This window comes from Heptranchias perlo, chromosome 4 (genome assembly GCF_035084215.1).
Source record: "Heptranchias perlo isolate sHepPer1 chromosome 4, sHepPer1.hap1, whole genome shotgun sequence".
In the NCBI taxonomy this organism is placed as follows: domain Eukaryota; kingdom Metazoa; phylum Chordata; class Chondrichthyes; order Hexanchiformes; family Hexanchidae; genus Heptranchias; species Heptranchias perlo.
Genome location: NC_090328.1, coordinates 100,877,031 through 100,901,739, shown reverse-complemented (window position 1 = coordinate 100,901,739; position 24,709 = coordinate 100,877,031). Strand labels below are relative to the sequence as shown.

At 48.7% G+C, this 24,709-nt stretch overlaps 1 protein-coding gene across 2 annotated transcripts in view; it reads left to right on the top strand.

The window, feature by feature from the left end:
* The window catches only part of npffr2a (neuropeptide FF receptor 2a), an 85,203-nt gene extending 65,483 nt beyond the window's left edge, over positions 1-19,720 (top strand). For both annotated transcript variants that reach the window (XM_067982250.1, XM_067982251.1), the window contains exons 3-5: positions 12,511-12,610; positions 15,745-16,595; positions 19,333-19,720. In XM_067982250.1, coding sequence (XP_067838351.1) covers positions 12,511-12,610; positions 15,745-16,595; positions 19,333-19,586 — 1,205 coding nt within the window. In that variant the 3' untranslated portion in view covers positions 19,587-19,720. The remainder of the gene's footprint in view (positions 1-12,510; positions 12,611-15,744; positions 16,596-19,332) is intronic.
* Positions 19,721-24,709: the final 4,989 nt, after the last annotated feature.

Sequence of the window (24,709 nt, the reverse complement as noted above, 5' to 3'; positions counted from 1 at the left end):
GTAAACTCAACTCCCAGAGGTGTTGGGACGGTGTTCTCAACTAGTCCCCACTCTTTAATTTGCCGCTCTAAAGATTCTTGGAGCAGTGAGTGCTGAACTGGAGCTAAATTTACAGTAGGTTATGTTCTAAATATGAATCCATGGAAGATCTGATAAGATCAGTAAGCTTTCTGAACAAATTTCATCAATAATTCTTTCAGGTACAGCATGTTTCATCATGCAGTTAAAAAAAACTCCACCTGAGAGGGCAGACGGTGCCCCGGTTTAACGTCTTATCTGAAAGACGGTGCCTCTGACTGTGCATCACTCCCTCAGTACTGCACCGAAGTACCGGCCTAGGTTACGTGCTCAAGTCTCTGGAGGGGGCCTTGAACCCACAACCTTCTGACTCAGGGGCGAGAGTTATTTCTGGATTGTACACAGTGGTGATGACTCATTCAAAGCCAGAGAACTGATGCAGAGATAACCTACTGAGCGTAATAAAAATTCTTACCGATAGACTCATCGGTTTCACTGTGTGGTTTGACAAATTACAGAGCTGCCCCCTTTCTTCATTCTAAATAACTCTGCAGTTGCTGCTAAGTGAGGGAGAGTGTAGTCAGGAATTTTTCCTGTCCCCAGGAGAGCTGCAGAGTGGAGATCACAAAGGTGGTGACCTGGCTATTTATGAACAGTACCATACTACACCTAACATTGGGATCTGAAGGGAAAATATCTGTTTTCTAAGGACTCTTTTATCATAGTGACACCAAAACATGAAGCTTAGGAAACTGTAATGTTGCCAGACAGTGGGACTCCTGAAGAAAATATTCCCACTATAAAAGAGAGTTGGCCAGACCTGGCACTGAGGCAGTTGGAGCACAGCATGATGAGATTTGCAGTCACACAAGTTAGAAAGGGCTGTGACTAAGTCAGATTTTCCATCAAATCAGGCGTCCCAAACCAATTTGGACCTGCAGGCAGGGGTTTGCTGAAGTCAGTGGAGGGGCAAGAAATAATGTGTCAGCAGTCCTTAAAGGGCTGTAGCGAACAATTAAAAGGATGCGGGCCGCTTAAAGGTAAATCGCTGCATATGGGAACAAAATGCACTTCCGTCTTTCTAAAGGCTGCAAAGACATCAAATTTATTTTTCAGCCTTTTCGAAGGTTATGGAGGGAGGAGGAGAAGAAGTGACTAGTACAAATCAAGGGAAGGCAAAAGAAATGTGGAGGTAGGAAGCAAATTCTGTGGGCAAATGATGGAGTAGGGCAGTACCCCACCCTCCATTTGATGGCTGGAGAAATTAAAGTGTTGCTGCACAAGATGGATGCAAGGGGATTTGCCATAATCGACCCTCCAAGCCACTCTTCCCAAGGGACAGCAGTGCATCAAGCCGGTATGAGTTGATAGCCATGATCAACATGAAAGATAGTACCAGCAGGATTAAGCACGGAAGTGGAAGAAGGTGGCACATTTTAATAGAACTACCAAAGTAAGACTGCCAAACAATGTTATTTACCAGGAAGGCGGTCCAAGTATGCATGCCACAAAGTGTTGTTTGTTCCACATTTACTGATGGCCCACGTCGTCATCATGCACCCTTACACCTTCTTCGTTGCTTACCACGCATGTGCACACTCCAACTGGGCACGTATTCAAGCTGCAACTTACAACTGAAACCCTTGACACATCTAAAATTATTGTAACACAACCTAGCTGCATGATGCATGGCCACTTACTGACACCGAGGATGGGCTGTGGCTGTGTATGTGCTCCTTCAACTTACAACATTGCAAGAATATTTCTTTGATTTCAGAACAAGATGGTCCTAATACAAAGGAACAGACCTAAACCGGATGAGGCCTCAGAAATTATAATCCCTTAGGAAAATGGGAGGAAAATCCTTCACATATTCTTGAATACAAGAGCACTGAGGGAGTAGGGAAAGGTGAAGTCGAGGCACCCCTGCAGTCTGTCTTGGAGTGAGTGGTAAAAGAGGAGTACTGTGGTGATGAGCAATAGGTGGAGAAACAGGGAGAGCAAGTGTCAGAGTGAAGAATGATGGTATGGCAACAGGAAAATGCTGCATTGAATGGGAGGCTTTTCATTTTATTCAAAGTGGAATTAAGTAATTGTATGATTGGGGTGGGGAGGATTTTTGCTCAGTGGCAGGGAAATATTGCGTGGTGGTTTAAGAGGTTTTTTTTATTCGTTCATGGGATGTGGGCGTCACTGGCAAGGCCAACATTTATTGCCCATTCCTAATTGCCCTTGAGAAGGTGGTGGTGAGCGGCCTTCTTGAACCGCTGCAGTCCGTGTGGTGAAGGTTCTCCCACAGTGCTGTTAGGCAGGGAGTTCCAGGATTTTGACCCAGCGATGATGAAGGAACGGCGATATATTTCCAAGTCAGAATGGTGTGTGACTTGGAGGGGAACGTGCAGGTGGTGTTGTTCCAATGTGCCTGCTGCCCTTGTCCTTCTAGGTGGTAGAGGTCGCGTGTTTGGGAGGTGCTGTCGAAGAAGCCTTGGCGAGTTGCTGCAGTGCATCCTGTGGATAGTACACACTGCACCACAGTGTGCCACTGGTGGAGGGAGTGAATGGGGTGCCAATCAAGTGGGCTGCTTTGTCCTGGATGGTGTCGAGCTTCTTGAGTGTTGTTGGAGCTTTAGTGTTCCAGGCAAGTGGCAAGTATTCCATCACACTCCTGACTTGTGCCTTGTAGATGGTGGAAAGGCTTTGGAGAGTCAGGAGGTGGTCACTTGCTGCAGAATACCCAGCCTCTGACCTGCTCCTGTAGCCACAGTATTTATGTGGCTGGTCCAGTTAAGTTTCTGGTCAATGGTGACCCCCAGGATGTTGATGGTGGGGGATTCGATGATGGTAATGCCGTCGAATGTCAAGGGGAGATGGTTAGACTCTCTTTTCGGAGATAGTCATTGCCTGGCACTTGTCTGGCACGAATGTTGCTTGCTACTTATCAGCCCGAGTTAGGATGTTGTCCAGGTCTTGCTGTATGCGGGCACAGACTGCTTCATTATCCAAGGGGTTGCGAATGGAACTGAACACTGTGCAATCATCAGCGAACATCCCCATTTCTGACCTTATAATGGAGGGAAGGTCATTGATGAAGCAGCTGAAGATGGTTGGGCCTAGGACACTGCCCTGAGGAACTCCTGCAGCAATGTCCTGGGCTGAGATGATTGGTCTCCAACAACCACTACCATCATCCTTTGTGCTAGGTATGACTCCAGCCACTGGAGAGTTTTCCCCCTGATTCCCATTGACTTCAATTTTACTAGGGCTCCTTGGTGCCACACTCAGTCAAATGCTGCCTTGATGTCAAGGGCTGTCACTCTCATCTCACCTCTGGAATTCAGCTCTTTTGTCCATGTTTGGACGAAGGCTGTAATGAGGTCTGGAGCCGAGTGGTCCTGGCGGAACCCAAACTGAGCATCGGTGAGCAGGTTATTGGTGAGTAAGTGCCACTTGATAGCACTGTCGACAACACCTTCCATCACTTTGCTGATGAATGGGAGTAGGTTGATGGGGCGGTAATTGGCCGGATTGGATTTGTCCTGCTTTTTGTGGACAGGACATAACTGGGCAATTTTCCACATTGTTGGGTAGATGCCAGTGTTGTAGCTGTACTGGAACAGCTTGGCTAGAGGCGCAGCTAGTTCTGGAGCACAAGTCTTCAGCAGTACAGACAGGATGTTGCCGGGGCCCATAGCCTTTGCTGCATCCACTGCACTCAGCTGTTTCTTGATATCACGTGGAGTGAGTCAAATTGGCTGAAGACTTGCTTCTGTGATGGTGGGGATATCGGGTGGAGGCCGAGATAGATCATCCACTCGGCACTTCTGGCTGAAGATGGTTGCAAATGGTTCAGCCTTGTCTTTTGCACTCACATGCTGGACGCTGCCATCATTGAGGATGGGGATGTTTGCATAGCCTCCTCCTCCCATTCGTTTAATTGCCCACCACCATTCACAACTGGATGTGGCAGGACTGCAGAGCTTTGATCTGATCTGTTGGTTGTGGAATCGCTTAGCTCTGTCTATAGCATGTTGCTTCCGCTGTTTAGCATGCATGTAGTCCTGAGTTGTAGCTTCACCAGGTTGGCACCTCATTTTTAGGTACGCCTGGTGCTGCTCCTGGCATGCTCTTCTACACTCCTCATTCATCCAGGGTTGATCCCCTGGCTTGTTGATAATGGTAGAGTGAGGAATATGCCGGGCCATGAGGTTATAGATTGTGCTGGAATACAATTCTGCTGCTGATGGCCCACAGCGTCTCATGGATTCCCAGCTTTGAGCTGCTAAATCTGTTCTGAATCTATCCCATTTAGCACGGTGGTAGTGCCACACAACACGTTGGATGGTGTCCTCAGTGTGAAGACGGGACTTCGTCTCCACAAGGACTATGCGGTGGTCACTCCTACCAACACTGTCATGGACAGATGCATCTGCAACAGGTAGATTGGTGAGGACAAGGTCAAGTAGGTTTTTCCCTCGTGTTGGTTCGCTCACCACCTGCCGCAGGCCCAGTCTGGCCACTATCTCCTTCAGGACTCGGCCAGTTCGGTCAGTAATGGTGCTACCGAGCCACTCTTGGTGATGGACATTGAAGTCCTCCACCCAGAGTACGTTTTCTGCCATTGCTACCCTCAGTGCTTCCTCCAATTGGTGCTTAACATGGAGGAGCACTGATTCATCAGCTGAGGGAGGGCAGTAGGTGGTAATCAGCAGGAGGTTTCCTTGCCCATGTTTGACCTGATGCTATAAGATTTCATGGGGTCCGGAGTCAATGTTGAGGACTCCCAGGACCACTCCCTCCTGACTGTATACCACTGTACCGCCACCTCTGGTGGGTCTGTCCTGCTGCTGGGACAGGACATACCCAGGAATGATGATGGAGGAGTCTGGGACGTTGGCTGAAAGGTATGATTCTGTGACTATGGCTATGTCAGGCTGTTGCTAGAGTATTCTGTGGGACAGCTCTCCCAATTTTGGTACAAGTCCCCAGATGTTAGTGAGGAGGACTTGGCAGGGTCGACTGGGCTTGGTTTGCCTTTGTTGTGTCCGGTGCCTAGTGGTCCGATGCCGGGTGGTCCATCCAGTTTTATTCATATTGTGACTTTCTGAAGCGAGATTGTACAAATGAGTGACCTGCTAGGTCATTTCAGAGGGTGATTAAGAATCAATAGCAAATCTCTCCAGCTGTCACTGAGGCTTCTGTTTGCTTGCCCTTGTCTGCCTCCAAATAATCCTCAGATAATGAAGCAGTCCGTGCCCGCATGCAGCAAGAGCTGGACAACATCCAGGCTTGGGCTGATAAGTGGCAAGTAACATTCACGCCAGACAAGTGCCAGGAAATGTCCATCTCCAAGACGAGTCTAGCCACCTCCCCTTGACATTCAGTGGCATTACCATCGCCGAATACCCTACCATCAACATCCTGGGGATCACCATTGACCAGAAACTTAACTGGACCAGCCATATAAATACTGTGGCTACAAGAGTAGGTCAGAGGCTGGGTATTCTGTGGCGACTGACTCACCTCCTGACTCCCCAAAGCCTTTCCACCATCTACAAGGCACAAGTCAGGAGTATGATGGAATACTCTCTACTTGCCTGGATGAGTGCAGCTCCAACAACACTCAAGAAGCTCGACACCATCCAGGACAAAGCATCCCGCTTGATTGGCACCCCATCCACCACCCTAAACATCCACTCTCTTCACCACCGGCGCACTGTGGCTGCAGTGTGTACCATCCACAGGATGCACTGCAGCAACTCACCAAGGCTTCTTCGGCAGCACCTCCCAAACCCGCGACCTCTACCACCAAGAAGGACAAGAGCAGCAGGCACATGGGAACAACACCACCTGCACGCTCCCCTCCAAGTCACACACCATCCTAATTTGGAAATATATTGCCGTTGCTTCATCGTCACTGGGTCAAAATCCTGGAACTCCCTTCCTAACAGCACTGTGGGAGAACCTTCACCACACGGACTGCAGTGGTTCAAGAAGGCAGCTCACCACCACCTTCTCAAGGGCAATTAGGGATGGGCAATAAATACTGGCCTCGCCAGCGACGCCCACCTCCCATGAACGAATTTTTAAAAAGCCATATCACCGAAGGAGGATGGGGTGTCTCAGCACTTTACTGAACACAGCCTCCACCATGAACTGCAGCCATTTTCAGCAACAAATTCTGATGCAGCATAGCCATTTTTTATACAAAAAGACAAAGGGGGTTATTTTAACCTTTTTGCATCGAATTACATGGAATGTACAGCACAGAAACAGGCCATTCGGCCCAACAGGTCCATGCTGGTGTTTATGCTCCACATGAACCTCCTCCCACCCTTCTTCATTTAACCCCATCAACATATCCTTCAATTCCTTTCTCCCTCATGTGTTTATCTATCTTCCCCTTAAATTTATCTGTGCTAGTCACCTCAACGACTCCTTGTGGTAGCGAGTTCCACATTCTAACCACTCTCTGGGTTAAGAGGTTTCTCCTGAATTCCTTATTGGATTTATTAGTGACTATCTTATATTGATGGCCCCTAGTTTTGGTCTCCCCCGCAAGTGGAAACATCTTCTCTACATCTAACCCTTTCATAATCTTAAAAACCTCTATCAAGTCACCCCTCAGTCTTCTCTTTTCCAGAGAAAAGAGCCCCAGCCTGTTCACTCTTTCCTGATAGGTATAACCTCTCAGTTCTGGTAGCATCCTAGTAAATCTTTTTTGCACCTTCTCCAGTGCCTCGACATCCTTTTTATAATATGGAGACCAGAACTGTTCATGGTACTCCCAAGTTTGGTTTAACCAAGGCTCTATACTTTATTGGCTGTGAAGCACTTTGAGATATGCTAAGGTACTATATAAATGCAAGTTCTTTCTTTCTTGATATAGTGTCCTGAGCCAATTTGTTATTGAGGATGTAACAGATGCCCTTTTTTAAACATGCAGCCACCTACACCCAATTTCTTTTACCAGTCCTACAACTGCAACAGCAGCAGCATAAAGCCATTTTTCCCTTTGGCGGCTTCCCCAGGGTACAAGATGTGATCAGCTGTACCCATGTTGCCCTCTATGTGCCCGCCCACCCTGTAATGGGCTACATGAAGAAAAGGGGATCCTTTTCACTGAACGATCAAATTGTTTGCAATGTTCATGTGAGCGTCATGTGCATGAACAGGAAGATGTTCACATAATGCATTCATCCTGTGACTGCTATGTATGCCAGGACTCTGAGGGAGAATAAAGGTTGGAGGGTTGGGCTGTTGGGGTGTCTGGCTTACCTGCTGCAAGATGATTACCTACACCTCAGCACAATCCCTAAAACTCAGCAGAGACCAGCTGCAAACAAGGCACATGTGAGGACTGGAATATCATTGAAGAGAACCTTGGTATATTAATGTTTAGTCCACTCAGGTAGGGGGCTGGCAGTAGGGCTCAAACAGTTTGCAAAATCATTCAGGTATGCTGCTTGATCAACCTAATGGTCCTCGAGGCCTTACACATGGACTTGAATGAGGAGCAGCAGGCAGATGAAGAGAAGGAATGTGCATTCAATGAAGCAGCAGCTCCGCAGCCACTGCCGCATGGGAGACTGGTGTGTCATGAACTCATTCACTTTTTTGCTGTAGACCACGACAGGGTCCCAGCAGTGGTCCAGTTTTAGAGTCTGTAATAATCTTCTGTTTAGCTTTTTATTTTCACCATAGCATAGCCACTCATCCCGGTGCAGACATTCACAATGTACATACAAGCCTTAAATAAAGATACTACTAAAATGATTCGGTCATGAGTGTTTATTAGCAGTAATGGTTAGTGTCTATAGTGTGCGTAGCTGTATTTACAGTGTTTGTAACTGTGATGCAGTATTATGACATTACCATCTGTAATGTGATGGTCTATCAATTGTTCTGTGTAATGAGCTACTTTTCAATGTATCATTATGAGGAGTAAGTATAGAGGTTGATTGCAACATGACCTGTGTATGGCTTTAGGGTTCTTCTGGCATCTAACCTCTACCTTCTGCCATTAAAGTCCCAGAAAATATGCCAGAACTTTGCTGTTGGCCCAGGAGCACCTTGTTCACTTATTCAAAGCCTAGTATAGGCCTCATGTTGACATGAGGGATAAATGCCTGTCCTGGTGCTGCTGCAAACTTGGCACTGCCCAATCCTGAGTCCTCACATTGCCCCATGTTCTGCGCAAGCACTTGCACAAGGTTTCTGTGTCTCTGGAAAATAGTTGTCTACAACTTTTTTCCAAGTTCACTAAAGCAGCCACTACATGTCTTGGAGTGTCCTCCAGTACATCATAAACAGCAGAGGCAGCATTAATGGGAAATGCTGCCAAATAATTGAGAGACGATCAATGATGCTTTTCAGGGTAGACAATTGGTCTTTCTACACACCACTCGCACTGTTTATGGTTGTCCAGTTCTAAGTGGCAGACTCTTCCGCTCTATCCAGACTAGCTGCAATGTTTAGTGCAAGTGAATGGTTGGTCTGTGGCAACGTTCGCCTTTTGAAAGAAGTTCCCATGAGGTCGAAATCCTGAAGCTCCTCTGTTCTGCCAGTCACCAGACGGTACCTTTGAATCATGAAACCTGGCCTTGCCACAGCCTCCAATTGAGATAAAGGATCAGCCATGATCATATTGAATGGCGGTGCAGGCTCAAAGGGCCAAATGGCCTACTCCTGCTCCTATTTTCTATGTTTCTATGTAAAACTTCCCATGCCCCACTTACATATGTTGCACCATCTGGTGATCCGACCTTAATATCGCTATCTAAAGCCTCCATGGTGTGTCTATATTGATGTTGCAGTGTGGTTGTTGTGTGATATGGTGCTGATTCACCAGTGGAAGCTCCTACTAAAGCCTCCTAGGCTCTGGTGCCTCTGTGTAAAGAAAAGAAATGAGTACATACACGTGATTATCTAAATGTCCGCAGCTTAAAGAAGGTGCAATCATCACAACTTGTGCTCTCGATAAGTGTGTCTGCAACAAATTCCCAATTGCAAATGTACATTACAATGTGTGCACAAAACCATCAAAATCAGGGGCTCTGCTCTGTCTCCAAATTCTCATCGCCCAATGCATCCAAGGCCTCAGTTCTTAGAATGTCCATTAAAAGTTCCGAACAAGTGGCTGCTGTTGCCCAATGCCATCTCCAGTATGTAGACACATTTTCCTAGCTAGAAGAGTACTGGGCGCTGCGTTGACTCTGTGGGATAGTTTTTCCCCGGGTGTGGACTTTGGCCGGCCAACCGTGCAATAGCCCTGGTGGGAGGCCCAGTCCATTTTCAGGGCTGGGCCTCTATTGCATTTGGCTGGTGGGCAGAAAATGAGTTGATAGCAATATCAGGCCGCCCAACAAGCTGGCTTCTGGACAAGAAGAAGGTAGTTCTGTGGGGATGATTGGGGGGGAGGATGGGGGGAACTGGTGTGGTGGTGGCCCAGGCTGGTTTTGTGGAGCCCGGAGCAGCAACTCTTCGGCAGGACTGCGCCAGTTGATACTGGGCGGAGCATGCAAGGCGCACGCTCCATCAGTACTGTCATAACCTAGCAAACGGGTACATCAAAGTACCCTGATTTGTTTTTTAAATGGGCCTACTGCCTGATCCAAATAGGCTCTCCGGCCGCCCAGCGGTAGGCCGGGGGTGGGGGAGTTTATGGTGGCCACTGTCTCAGTGGGAATGGGGCAGTAGGTAATTTTTGGGGTGCTACCACCCTGTTTCCGTGGGATGGGTGGCCTCAAAATCTATCCCTCTCAGTCATAGCTTTCCACTTTGTCGCATTTTCTTCGGACCTAGAGCCTCTAAAATGTCCATTCTGGCCCCATGTAGCTGTTACAAGTGACTGGAGGGTTTACTCCAATTAGTATCCCTTGCACTTTTTGCTGGTGCCTGCCGTTGGGAAGCAATATTCCTCAGTCCTCAGCTGAAATGTTCAGCATAAATGCCAAAAGAAACCAGCTCACTGTTAGATTAACAGATAGTTAAGGTGCAACCTTGCACAGTTTGGCTGCTCTCAATTCCTGTAGTATTAGCTAAGTTGGCACTGGAAATACATGAGCAAATGCATCTGAAAGATTGGATGGAGGGGACATGAAAAAATGTCACTTGGGAAGAGATTCTGCACATTTTTCACTTCATAAGAGCAATTTAAAGGCATTTGTATCCCACGACTGTCCCATGACACTGGGGGCTCGAATTTAGCAGGCCTGCGGGTTCCCAGCGGGTGGTCCTCCGGGAGCGTCGAAAACGCGAACGGCGAAATTAGTGGGTTGCCCACGCGATCGTAGCAGGCAATCCACTAATAGGATCCAATTACCTGCTCCTCCGGGGTCCACGGCACTGGCCTGCGCGTCGGTCGGGCTGCGCATGCGCAGTACGATCTGTCAGCTGGAGGCTCTCTCGTTAAAGGGGCAGTCCTCCACTGACAGATGCTGCAACCAATGGGACAAATTACAGCATGGAGCAGCCCAGGGGGAAGGCTGCTCCCAGTTTAATGATGCCTCACCCCAGGTATCATCAGATGGGGTGAGGAGGAGGGGGAGGACACAGATCTTCCCCCCGGCGGGCGGGAGGAAGCGGCCTGCCTCTGCCACCAAGAAGGCCTGGCCCGAGGTGGCAGAGGGGGTCACCTGCGCCACCAACATATGGCCCACCTGCATACAGTGCAGGAGGCGCTGCAATGACCGCAGTAGGTCAGCCGCAGTGAGAACACGAAGTCTTTCCCCTACACTCCGTCTGCCACAACACTGCCCCCACCCCAAATCTCCTTCGGCACCGCCAACACTATTCTGTCACATCACCCTTCATGCCCACTCACACCCCATCCTCATCTTACCTCCACCTACTCACCTCGCCAGTACTCATCCTGCCACTAACACGCGACCCAATCCTCATACAATCTCATGGCTCCATCCCATACTCACCCTCTCGTGCATCTCCCTCACGGCCAGCCTCACTCAACCTGCCACCACCTGTGCTGCAGCCACAGGGCATGCATCACATATGTGCAGTAGGCAGGGTAAGGCAAACGTCTCGTCAGCATGAAGGGGGTGCACAAGGGTGTCTGAGGGTTTGTCATGGGTGTTACCCATATTGAATTTCAGAGCCACAAACAGCACACATTATATTGACACCACCACTGCCATGTCTCCGCGAATCCTGTCCATTGTGTCCAATAATGCCCGCTCCTGGGTATCACTATGAGGACCCACCACTGATGCCACCCATCGTGTTACTGCAGAGTAGGTGCAGGTGTATTTGCAGGGCTCGTCCGTGCAGACGACTGAGAGACATCGGCGGTGTAGCCGGCTGCACCCTGGAAGGATGCGGAGGAGAAGGTGTGGAGGACAGTGGTGACTTTGCCAGCGACAGGTAAGCAGTTGGTGCTGGGGCCAGCCAGGAGCAGCTTGGCATGAAAGAGGCTGCAGATCTCCACGACTACATGTCGAGCGAATCTGCGCCTCCCTGTGCACTGCTGCTCAGAGAGGTCCGGGGAGCTGCGCCTCGGTCTGTGGACCCTGTGGCGAGGGTAGTGCCCTCTGCGACGCGTCTCTCTCTGCGGTAGCCCTCCCTCCTGCTGTGCAGGTGGGCGTGCAACCACACCGTGTTGGGGGGATCCACGTCTCTGCGGCGGACGGCGTGGACTGCGAGGCTGCTGGTGCTGGTCATGCTCTTCGTCCTCCGAGGGTGTCCACACACCACCCAACTGGCAGGTGTTGGTCTGAGGGGTTGTGCAGGGTAGGTGTGTGGGTCCTCGGACTGGGGCTGCGGTTTCGTGTCGGTCTGTCCTCTGGCTTGGCCGGGGGTTGGTGGGGGGCAGGGGTTGCCCTATGTGACGCGGTGGCCTCCTGCGTGGGTGAGGGCTCTCCCCCGTGGAGCGCACCTTGGCACCTGCCACAGGCTGCTGGCTGCAACACGCCTGGTTTGAAGGGTCCTGTTTCCCCCAGTGTGGGAAACTGACTGCCTTGAACGTAAAATCCCACACTTCCTCTTTTGACAGCTGCTTCAGCTCATTAACTGACCACAACGAGCAAGGTAAGTACTCTCAAGTGGAACCCCGCTGGCTTTAATTGCCTGCGGGATTCCCACCAGCGTGGCTTTCGCGCGTAGCCCCGCACGTCAGCGCGGTACCCGGAAGTGGCCGGGATTTCGTCCGAATCCGGTCACGTGATCGGAGATTGGGATTTTCGGGGCCCCCCCGCTGGAAACCCGCAGGTAACCCGACCCTAAAATCGAGCCCTGGGTGTCAGCTCCCTAATTGGGATCACTTACTCTGCAGAGCTGGACCATCTGGAGTTACCCTGCACAAATTAGAATTCAATATTTTAATGAACTAGTTTGGTGTCTATCCCCAGTATGTGGTAAGGTTTGGGGTGAAAAGATTGTTGCAGCTGTTGATTAATTTTGTACAGAAATAATCCCACAACAAACATTTCTGCTATTTTTTCTCCCTGGAATGAATGACATGAAGTGTACTCTGTTTTACAGGCTGGCCCTTTGGAAGCTTTGTATGCAAGATGAGTGGCTTGGTTCAAGGAATCTCTGTTTCAGCCTCAGTTTTTACCCTAGTTGCAATCGCAGTGGACAGGTAAGCTGAACAGGAAGAATTTGGTGCACTCAGGTCACTTTACATCCATGACCCACCACCGGTATTAGTATTGTGGTGTCATTCAGAATAGACTACACAACATAGGATTGGGGCCTAAAGAAGAAAGGAAGACTTGCTTTGATTTAGTGCCTTTCACAACTTCAGGACGTCCCAAAGCGCTTTACAACCAAGTATTGAAGTATAGTCACTGTTGTAATGTAGGAAACACAGCAGCCAATTTTCGCACAGCAAGGTCCCACAAACAGCAACGAGATAATAACCAGATAATCTGCTTTAATGTTGGTCGAGGTTAAAATGTTGGCCAGGACTCAGATGTGAATGTGCTATCCCATGGCTTTTCTCTGCACTGTCTCCAGTGTTTGAATGTCTCTCTTGTATCTCAGTGACCAGAACTGGGCACAGGGTCCAAGGTGCAGTCGGACCAGAACACTGTACAATCTGATCACTACCTCGTCTGACTTGTATTCTACTGCTTTGGCTATGTAGTTCAACATCCTATTGGCTTTGTTGGTTACTGTGGCTCAGTGGTAGCACTCTTGTCTCCGAGTCAGAAGGTTGTAAGTTCAAGCCCCATTCCAGAGACTGTCGAGACTGTCACTTCAGTTTACTAAACAAAAGTACTTAATTGGCTGTAAAGTGCTTTGGGACTCCTGAGGTCATGAAAGGCACTGTATAAATACAAGTTTTCTTTCATCCTTACCTCAGGACTCACATTTACAGACCCAGATCATCCTCCCTGGGCATCTCAGAGGAGGCATATCTTCACTGTGTCAGGTTCACTATGGAAGCTGTCACTGCACTGTACCATCTCCTTGAGGCTGATGTGCAGAGAACTTCTATCACAGAGATAGCTCCTCCCATGGCTGTCAAGTTTACCTGTTTTTGTAATTGGATCCTTCCAAGCCACCACCAGCAATGTATGCCAAATTAGTCAATCAGCTGTCCACAGATGTATCAAGCAAGTGACCGAGGCCTTGTTTACATGGGCCAACACATTCGTTGCTTTTCCTAAAGAAAGGAGCCATCAGCATAACAAGAATTTTTACTGGTTGACAGCATTCCTAAAAGTGCAGGACATTGTAGATGGCACCCACATGGCCACCTGGCTAGCAGGCTTCTACTCTTCCTTTGCCACCATCACTTGCTCCTTCTCACTTGTTCGCTCTGCTTCAATCAGTGGTACCTCCTCGTGTTCACTAGCTGAACAAACTTTCCTCTATAGGGTGCGTGTAGCTGTGTTGGTGCTTGCAAACTGTCATGAGAGGGTTACATGATGCTGCCTTGCTCTGGGCCAAGGGCAAATTTGAACGGGCTGCTCTTTGTGCCTATAAAATGACAGAAAAGGGACAAATACTGACTCCAAGGCATGCCTTCAAACAGAGCTTACATTGCAAGATACTGTGTGTCATATTCATGTAGTTCTGTAGACATCTGTGTGTGAGTGAGTGACTTGGGGGATAAGACATAAGAGCGGGACAGTAATAGGCTGAGCTTGGAGGAAGGTACACCTTTCCTTACTCCCTCCGTGCCCTGATATGCCAGGAATGCTCCAACATTTTTTATCCCCGTAAGCATCCATTTTCCTTTTAGTGACTGCATCCCTTTAATTTTGATTAGCCGCTGTAAGATCACATGACCCCGGTACCTTATCCCTAAGGCACTAATTGTGCAGCGAGCTTTTGTAAATAATATTCATGAGATATCCAGTGAGCACAGCCCCTACCGTCCATTCACGCACAGCAATCCGCCTGAGGCAGTCCCAGCAGCTTGTAAACCAGCATTGCGAAACCAGCTATAGTAAAAAATCCTAGAAACTGGCCCAATAGTGGATCTGCTCTATGGAAGATTTCAAGCAGTGAGTCATTGCTCAAAGGCTCCTGTTTTTCTTTTTCTAATGGGTCTTCCTGGCCACTGGTCCTTAGAGAATCTGGGCACTGGAACCAGACCTGCACAGCAGGACTCGCAAGGAGCTAGCGCAACATAAAAGCGGCTTCAGAAAAGGCAGCACCGCCTTGTTTACTTCATCAACCTACCACTGTAGTTGGGCCTGTTGTTGATGGCAGCTCTGTAAAATAAATGGAGTGTTAAATTTTATCTCTCAATAGTAAGGTTTTTAAATTATGTGCAGGTTAGCATCCAACCATGAAAAGCACATGAGAATAATAGAGCTGTGCTTCCAATACTCAATGTTGCAAATGCTAATCTATTTTCATTCTTCTACCCAACTCAATTTAAGACCTCATTATTCATTATGCCTAAAAGCCACACTTCCAATTCTTTCAGCTATCTCAAAGTGCCCTGTGATTGCTGGTGTATGACTGCTATCCTGAAATATAAAACCATTTTGGCACCACAGCTTATACAGTTCCTTGTAAAAGAGCTGCCTCCGTGACAAGAACAATTCCAGTTCTGATCATTTACGCTTCAGGACAGTAAAGGATAGATTCTACCAATCCGTGCTCCTAGTGCAGAGCTTGGTACAGGTACATGTTGGGAATTCAGGCTCAGAGGTCAGCAGAGTCCTGTCGGGGTTATCTGTGATTGGATGACCTCCACGCTCAGACTCCTGATAAGCACTCCCTTCTGAAAGGTTGACTTTCATTTTTATTTTTAATTGAGCTCATTAACATGACTACTCCCTTAAATTGTCAGGGCTATTTACTTTGGAATCAGATCTACGACCATGATGCATTTCACTATTACCACAGTATTTTTTTTAAATGATTTCGAACATTGTTCAAGAAATGGATCCCACCACTGAAAAATACTAAGCGTAAGAATTCCTGCATCATCTCTAGGTCAAGAAGTCACTAACAGGACAGCATCAAGGCCTTTATATGAGGGACTTGGCCAAGATGTTAGTTTTTGCTACCAGCCAGGGGCAGACTGGCCATATGGCTCCGTGAATGGTTCCATAGCATTGTATGTGTGAGAATCCCTCACCCTTTCCGGGGGACCCAGTCCAGCCCTAGAACTAGCCATATGGATTGATCTGCCAGCCCTATACGTTCCTAAGTTCTTATGTCAATGTATACCCCAAATAAATATACAAATCGTGGAAATCATTTAAATATAAAACAAATGTATCCCTTTTTTAATCATTTATTTTGCAGGTTCCGGTGCATCGTCTACCCTTTCAAACAAAAACTTAACATATCTATTGCAACCATCATTATCGTTGTGATATGGGTTCTTGCTGTCGCGATAATGTGTCCTTCTGCAATCATGCTGCAAGTAACCAAACTGCATGACAATGTAAGGGTTGTCCGAAGTAATAAGAAAATGTATGCTTACTATCAATGTTACGAGGCATGGCCAAACCAGAAAATGAGAAAGATTTACACCACTGTTTTATTTTCCAACATTTACTTGGCCCCTCTATCACTCATAGTTATTATGTATGCAAGGATAGGAATTACGCTGTTTAAAATCAGCATACCTGTTGGCGAAGTGCCTCGCCAGGAATGTCATGCCAATACCGTGTCTAAAAAAAGGCGAAGGGTGATTAAGATGTTGGCCATTGTAGCCCTGCTCTTCACTTTGTCATGGCTCCCGCTTTGGACTCTGATGATGTTGTCCGACTATGCAAGGCTCTCACACAGTCAGTTGAGAATAATCAATTTCTACATCTACCCCTTTGCCCATTGGTTAGCCTTCTGCAACAGCAGTGTCAACCCCATCATCTACGGCTATTTCAACGAGAATTTTCAGCGAGGGTTTCAGGCTGCCTTCAAGTTTCAGCTGTGCTCTTCTGAAGTCAAGCACGAAGAGACCTATTCTCATCGGAAATCGAACAAATTAATTTTGACAGCACAGAACAAAATCGGTCAAGATCCTGTAACTACAAACTCGGAGGCTATAGACTATTGCAGCACAAGTAGAGCCAACAAAAATACCTGTAAGCAGAGTGAAAACTTTGTTCTTGAAGAGTTGGACAAAAGAATGAAGAATGGTGTTCATAAAGGTGCGCTCTAAACTAATTGTACAAAGTTGAGTATCATTGCTAAGAGTATATAATGCTCTTTGCGCTGTATTAAACAAAATAAGCCCTGCAAGGCAAAAAAAGCACCACTTGTAAATGTGCACAATGGTCTGAAAATTGCTTATTAAGTAACGGTGAGGCTAGCAGGGCTCACTGTTATTTCAGGGCAAACGGAAGAGCAAGTTCCGGCGAGCGCACATGCGCAGTCAAACGCAGAAATCCGGAAATTGCTCTACCGTTTGCCCTGCTCATTTGTAAGCTGCACGGGAAGGACAGCTTGCCAGCTGAATAAATGGACCGGCGCAAACTTGCTCTCATGCCCAGCTGGAAATTAACTAATCTCTGCATAAAAAAGGTTTGCAGAGTTTTTTAGGTCTAAATTAACCCATAACAGCGTGATAAGTCTTAATGATCACCAAACAACCTCTCTGGCACTGAAAATTAACTTTTAAAAATGTGGAGGCTCATTACTTCTGATTTTAATTGGTGTTGGCCATTTATAAAAAAAAAATTTTTTTATTAATTTTTTTTAACTTTTTCTGTCTCTTTTATCTCTGTCTTTTAATTCGATATTTCTTACCCTCTCTTTATTTTGCTGTCTCTAACTGATTTTAAAATTGAATTCACTGTTGTAGCTTTCACTTCCTGGTTCTGACTGCATGGCTTGTCAAGGATTCTGCTAGCTGATTGGATGAGGGGAGAGAGAGATCCTTTCTCCGCTCTCACTGCTGACAGAAGCCCGGGAGAGAACGCTGCATTTTTTGCAGTTCATCATTGGAGCAAGTTGGTGGCCAGAAGCCCGTGAATAGTTTGTGGGTGAATTTATAACTAACGAGTGGCGGGCGAGGTTTGTTCACCACTCAGTGCAATTTCCGGGCCATTGAATTAAGCATAAATAAATAGCGATGCTTTAATATATTTCACAACTGGATTCATGAGGATTTGATTATTGTTACAATTTGCAGATCTAAAGATCTCAACAACTGTTAGATATTCAGTTGTTGAGGCTTTGCTCAAATGCATGCTGAACTAGATGTTGGCACTTGCTTACTTAATGAGACTGCAGTCCCTTGTCATCCTTCCCCCGCCCACCCTTACTCTCCACCCTCTTGACCAACAAAGCTAAACAGTTTTAATCATGTGGGAGAAAATTGAGAGATGATAAGACTAAATGTGGATAAAATGCCACTATAATGTTTTTATTAATTGTCTTTGTAGTGCCCAGTGTGAGGAAAAGCACATTCAGAGATTCTGAAGATGATTTGGTCAATGATTTATAAACTGCTAGTTGGTTTCTTGCAACATTGCTCATAGATGATAACAAAAAAGCCTCTCTCTTTTCCTATTCTTACCTCCTACTCTGTTTCTTTTTCTCTCTTCTTTGTCCCCCTACTTTTCTTTCTTTCTCCATTTGACTCTCATACATTTTCTATTGTCCTTCCTATATCTGTCTTCAACTTTTTTTCACATTCTTTTTGTAAGTTTCTCCTTTCCTTCGTCTCCTCTTCTGTACATCTAGGAATATAGGAATTGCTAGACAAAAAAAGGACTAATGTCCATCTGGTTCGCTGTCTACCATCCTGGTAGTTGCATGGTACAACAATACGGTTGCATCTACTGCCACCACTATGGTGGCAGTAGCACATTCTGGTATTGCCACTGACAGGATGTGGGAGGACAATACTCATCCAACCCTTTGTCTGGAATGTGCCATTTGATCCAGTCATTGTCAGGCAGACTACAGAGTTCAGACAAGGCACAGCGCTAACACGACTGAGTTCAGAGAACTGTAAACAATTTTACAACACCAAGTTATAGTCCAGCAATTTTATTTTAAATTCACAAGCTTTCGGAGGCTTCCTCCTTCGTCAGGTATCACATCGTTCACCTGACGAAGGAGGAAGCCTCCGAAAGCTTGTGAATTTAAAATTAAATTGCTGGACTATAACTTGGTGTTGTAAAATTGTTTACAATTGTCAACCCCAGTCCATCACCGGCATCTCCACATCATGAGTTCAGAGAACAGACAGTTCTAAAAGTACCGAGTTTAGAGAATAGACAGCGTTAACACTGCCGACTTCAGAGAATGCATAGCGCTAACACTGCCGAGTTCAGAAAATGCACAGGACTGACTCTTCTGAGTTCAGATAAGAAGGTTTGAAGTCATGGAGGGATTTCAACATGAAGATAAGAATTTTAAAATCAAGGGGGCCGATTTTCGGATGGCCGAGCGGGTGCGTTGGAGGCGGGGGGCCTCCAAAAATGGCGGAATCCCAGAGCAGGTTCGGAGCCCAGCTCCAGCTCGCTCACTTTTGGGTTCCCCAATGACGCGTTCGGGTGCACGCGCAGCTCCCACATGCGGGACTCCAACCGGCAATTAAAGCCGGCGGGATGATAATTTAGATAGTTATTTAGGGAGTTGAGTTACTTGACAGACCTCATTGAGTGGAGATTTTGGCAGGGGTTCAATTTTGAAGGATCCTCAGCGTGTATCCCGTGCCTTGGGAAACACTCCCTGTTGGAGCAGACGTGTTTCAGCCAGCAGCCAGTGGGAGAAGCAAATGCTTATTTGACAGGTGGGGAGAATACCTCATTTATTGCAGCAGGGCACTCTGTCACTTCAGACAAAGTTTTGGCTGCAACACCTTTGTCTTTCCACTCAAAATTCTTAATTTATACCCTAAACTCAGCTGTGCAAACACATTTACCTACTTTGCAGACCCCTCAAACTCACACCGTCAGGATGGGGGGCGCCATGGCTGCATTCATCACTTCATCCGAGGACGAGCAACATCACCAGCCTCACCAGACATGCCAACCACCTCCACCATGTGGAGCTCCACAACACAGTGCTGCGCCACAGGCACCTGCACAACAGCATGGAGGGCAACAACAGAGAGAACGACGTTGCAGGAGGCACTACCCTCACCACAGGGTCTACAGACCAAGGCCCAGCTTCCTGGACCTCTCTGAGGAGCAGTGCGTACGGAGGCTCAGAGTCAGTCGCCAGGTAGTCGCAGACACCTGCAGCCTCCTTCATGCCGAGCTGCTCCCGGCTGGCCCGAGCAGTATCTTCTTACCTGTCACTGTCAAAGTCACCACTGCCCTCAACTTCTTCGCCTCCGGATCGTTCCAGGGTGCCACCAGGGACATCGCCGGGGTGTCTCAGTCGTCTGCACGCAAGTTCATAAGGCAGGTCACCGACAGCTTGTTCTGCAGGGCCTCGCACTATATCAACTTCCCCTTGGATGACCTCAGCCAGACGGAGAGGGCAGTGGGATTCCACGCTGTGGCTGGCTTCCCACGGGTACAGGGTGTAATCGATTGCACCCATATAGCAATACGAGCACCTCCACACGAGCCAGGACTGTTCATCAATAGGAAGGGCTATCACTCCATCAACACTCAGCTCATCTGTGACCACCACAAGAGATTCCTTCACGTGTGCGCCAGATACCCTGGCAGCTGCCACGATTCCTTCATCCTCCGGGAGTCCAACATCCCGCCCCTCTTCCACACACCGAATACCCTTAAGGGCTGGCTCCTCGGGGACAAGGGATACCCCCTACACACGTGGCTCATGACACCTTTGAGGAACCCCACCACCGAGCCACAGCGTCGATATAATGACAGCCACATCGCCACCAGGTCTAAAACTGAGCATGCTATAGGGCTGCTCAAGATGCGCTTCAGGTGCCTTGATCGTTCTGGGAGAGCGCTTTAATATGCACCAGACAGAGTGGGACGCATTATAGTCATGTGTTGTGACCTGCCGCTGGAGGAAGCCCCATCCACATCTGCCACCCACATTGAAGAGGAGGAGGCAGAGGAGGAGGAGCAACCCATGGGCAGAACAGCGGCTCACCTGGCTGCTCGTGAGGCCAGGGAGTCACTGATATATGAACAGTTCTCCTAACATCAGACAGTGTGAAGAGTCCATTCCTCACCACCTGGATTCAGGAGCGGCCACACCAGCCCCTCCCCCGCCCCCTACACAAAATAGTCGTGCAACTACACATACACCCGCTGTAAAGTGACCCAATGGGTGGCATCAAGTGTCGCCGTTCATGGTGAACCTCATGAAAGGGCCTTATTACATTAGCCAAGAATGGCCAAGACGTGGCAGTAGTGGTGACAATAATAATATTTAATGTGCCATTAACAAAAATCAAATATAAATAAAAAACATGACAAACCATCAAACACCTTTGTGCATCCCCTTCGTGCTCACAAAACATTTGCCTTACGCTTCCGACTACTCCTACATTGATGCTGCCCCTGTGGCTGCAGCAGAGGTAGTGGTAGGTTGCTCTTGTTCATGCCCTGACCGATGAGATGCTTTGGGCCGACGCCCTCTGGGTTTCGGTGCCCATGAGGGCCCCTCCAAAGACTGCTCCACCTGCACCTGTGTAGGGGCAGACTCGACCACCTGGAGAGGAGGCAGCATTGCGAGTACTGGTTGAGAGGGGGGCAATGGGTGAGCCGTGAGAGCGCTTTGAGTGGCGTCCCCACTTCAATGTCCCCTTTCGTCATCATCCCTCTCCTGGGCCAAGTCCACATCACTCCTACCACCCTGCTGGATGACAATTTGGAGGACATGTGTGAAGCCTTGTATGGCCAGTGCTAGTGTATCTACCTGCCTGTTTAAGGTGGCAGAAAGTTGCTCACCCTGAGTCCGAAGGGCCGTTGTCAGGGCCTCAATGGACTCATTGGTGAGCCGTGCTTGAAGCTCGATGGAGGCCAGCCTTTCCTCCATCGCAGACATTCCCGCACTTACCCATGACACTTTCTCAGAGATGCCCTCACGTCCCTGTGACAGTATCTCAGGGATTCCCTCCTGTACCTGTGCCACCATTCCACTCATGCAGGAGTTGGACTCCTCCATCCTCTGCGCGATTGTGGAGAGTGCGCATGGCACCTGTTCCAGCACCTCGCAAATGTGCTGCTGCCCCTCGATCATTCTCCTTTTCATGGATGGCCCCCAGGGTTCAGCATCTGTGTTCAGCTGAGCAGAGCCTGGAGAAGAGTGCTCCCACTGACGCAGACTCTCCACAGCTGCCCCTGCCACCAGTGTCTGCTCGTGCTCACATGTGTGTGGTGACTCACCATGTGCGACCCCAACTAACTGAGGACGGGGACCCACCGAGGTGTGTGTATCTGCGCTGGTGGATGGCTCGCTCAGATGTGACGGTGCCCCCTTAGAGGCCGACAGGTCCTCTGAGGAATCGCCCTCCGCTGTCACAGCAGTCGCTGAAGGCCCTGTAAGAGAACAGAAGGCAATATCAAGCATGATGACAGATGTTGAGGTGCTGAAGATGGCAAGGCATGTTAACATCATTTGCTATTGTGAGTGCTGAATGTTAAAGTTCTGTCACCAGCTGTTTGTCGGGTGGCAGTCTCGGAATCCCCGACGGACAGGCACTCGAGGTTGCAGCTCACTTCAAGAGCCTCCTGCTCCGCGTCCATGAGGATGACCTGATGTTGCGGCCCCCCCTCCGGTCTTCGCCCTCTCCCGTGCATTCTGAGCTCTCTTCTCCTATAAGGGGAGAAAGTAGAGAGGCGTGAGTGAGGGAGGGTGACGTGGCCAACTGCTGAATGCATTGGTTTGGGTGAGGCTGACCGTGAAAGAAATACATTAGAGGGTGAGTATGAGACAGAGCCATGACATTGTATGAGGATTGGGTTGAGTGGTAATGGTGGGATGAGTACTGGGGAGGTGTGTAAGTGCAGGTAAGTTGAGGATGAGGTTTGATTGGGTGTGAGGAGTGATGTGATAGAGTAGTGTTGGCAGTGCAGAATGAGTTGTAGGGTGGGGGCGGTGATGTGGAAGACGGAGTGTAGGAGAATGAGTAAGTGTACTCACTTTGGCTGACCTACTTAAGTCATTGAAGCGCTTCCTGCACTGTACCCAATTGCAGGAGACATTGCTGCTGCTGCTGCTGCTGCTGCTGACCTCCTCTGCCACCTCGAGCCACACCTTCTTGGTGGCAGAGGCAGGCCACTTCCTCCCGTCCGCCGGGTAGAAGATCTCGCTCCTCCTCCTCACCCCATCCAGTCGGAACTGGAGTGAGGCATCATTAAACCTGGGGGCAGCCTTTCCCCTGGTCTGCTCCGTGCTGCACTTTTGGTTGGTTGCTGCAGGAGTAGCATTGGAGGACTGCCCCTTTAAATAGGGCTCCTCCAGTTGACAGCCTGTGATGCGGGTATGCAGTCTGCCCGCTGCGCAGGTTTCCAACGGGAAACCCGGAAACCACGGTAAGTGACTTCAATTTACCCGCAATCGCGTGGGGAATGGACGGATTTCACTGGGCGGGTTATCCACGCACCCAGTCGCCCCTCCCCGCTGCCATCCCGCCTCCCTGGTAATATCGGGGCCAAGGTTTTGGTGGACTGGGAACCAATGTAGGTCAACGAGCATAGGGGCAATGGGTGAACAAGACTTGCTGCGTGTTATGATATGGGCAGCAGAGTTTTGGATGAGCTCAAGTGTATTGAGGGTGAAAGATGGGAGACCGGCCTGTAGAGAATTGGAATAGTCAAGTCTAGAGGTAACAAAGGCATGAATGAGGTTTTCAGCAGCAGATGAGCTGAGGCAGGGGCGGACACACACGATGTTATGGAGATGGAATTAGACGGTCTTGGTGAGGGATCCGATATGAGGTCGGAAGCTCATCTTAGGGTCAGATAGGACGGCAAGGTTGCGAACCGTCTGGTTCAGCCTCAGACAGTGGCCAGGGAGAGGGATGGAATCGGTGGCTAGGGAATGGAGTTTGCAGTGGGGACCGAAGACAATGGCTTCGATCTTCCCAATATTTAGTTGGAGGAAATTTTTGCTCATCCAGTACTGGATGTCGGACAAGCAGCGAGACAAATCAGAGATAGTGTAGGGGTCGAGAGAGATGGTGGTGAGGTACAGCTGGGTGTCGTCAGCCTACGTGTGGAAACTGATGTGTTTTCGGATGATCTCACCGAGGGGCAACATGTAAATGAGACGTAGGAGGGGGCCAAGGATAGATCCTTGGGGGCCTCCAGAGGTAATTGTGCGGGAGTGGGAAGAGAAGCCATTTCAGTGATTCTCTGGCTATGACTGGATGGATAAGAATAGAACCAGGCGAATGCTGTCTCACCCAGCTGGACGGACAGAGGAGAGACGTTGGAGGAGGATGGTGTGGTCAACCGTGTCAAAGGCTGCTGACAAGTTAAGAAGGATGAGGAGGGATAGCTTACTGTGGTCAGTCACATAGGATGTCATTCGTGACTTTGATAAGGGCTGTTTCAGTATTGTGGCAGGGGCGGAAACCTGATTGGAGGGATTCAAACGTGGGCATGGATTTGGGAAGCGACAACACGTTCAAGGACTTTGGAGAGGAAAGGGAGGTTTGCAAGGACAGTGGGATCAAGGGTGAGTTTTTTGAGGAGGTGGGTGATGATGGCACATCGAAAGGGGAGGTGGACAGTACCTGAGGAGAGGGAACCATTAACAATATTAGTTAACATGGGGGCCAGGAGGGGAAGATGGGTGGTCAGCAGTTTGGTAGGAATAGGGTCGAGGGAGCAGGAGATGGGTCTCATGGTCAAGCTCTGAGAGGACATGAGGGGAGATCGTAGAGAAACTGGAGAAACTTGTGAGTTCAGGACTAGGGCAGGGGGGAACCTTAGGGGAAGTTTGGCTTGATGGGCTATGGGAAGGGAGGGAAGCGGCAGAGGCAGCTGAACAGATGGTCTCAATCTTAGTGACAAAGTCCATGAGCTCCTCGCATTTGATGTTGGAGGCGAAGATGCAGGAGGCAGGGAAGAGGTGTTTAAGAAGTTGGTTTGTAATGGAGAAGAGAAGCCGGGGGTTATCTTTGTATTCCAGGATGATCCTGGAATAGTGAGCAGTTTTGGCAGAGAGCAGGACCCGATAGTGCTTTATGTGATCCAGCCACACCTGGCGATGAATGGCTAAACCAGTTTTCCGCCATAAATGTTCAAGTCTGCGACCCTTGGACTTAAGGGAGTGGAGATAAGGGCCGTACCAGAGGGAACGACCATGGTGAGAGAGAGTAATGGTTTTAATGGGGACACGGGACACGGGCATCAAAGATGGAGGTGAT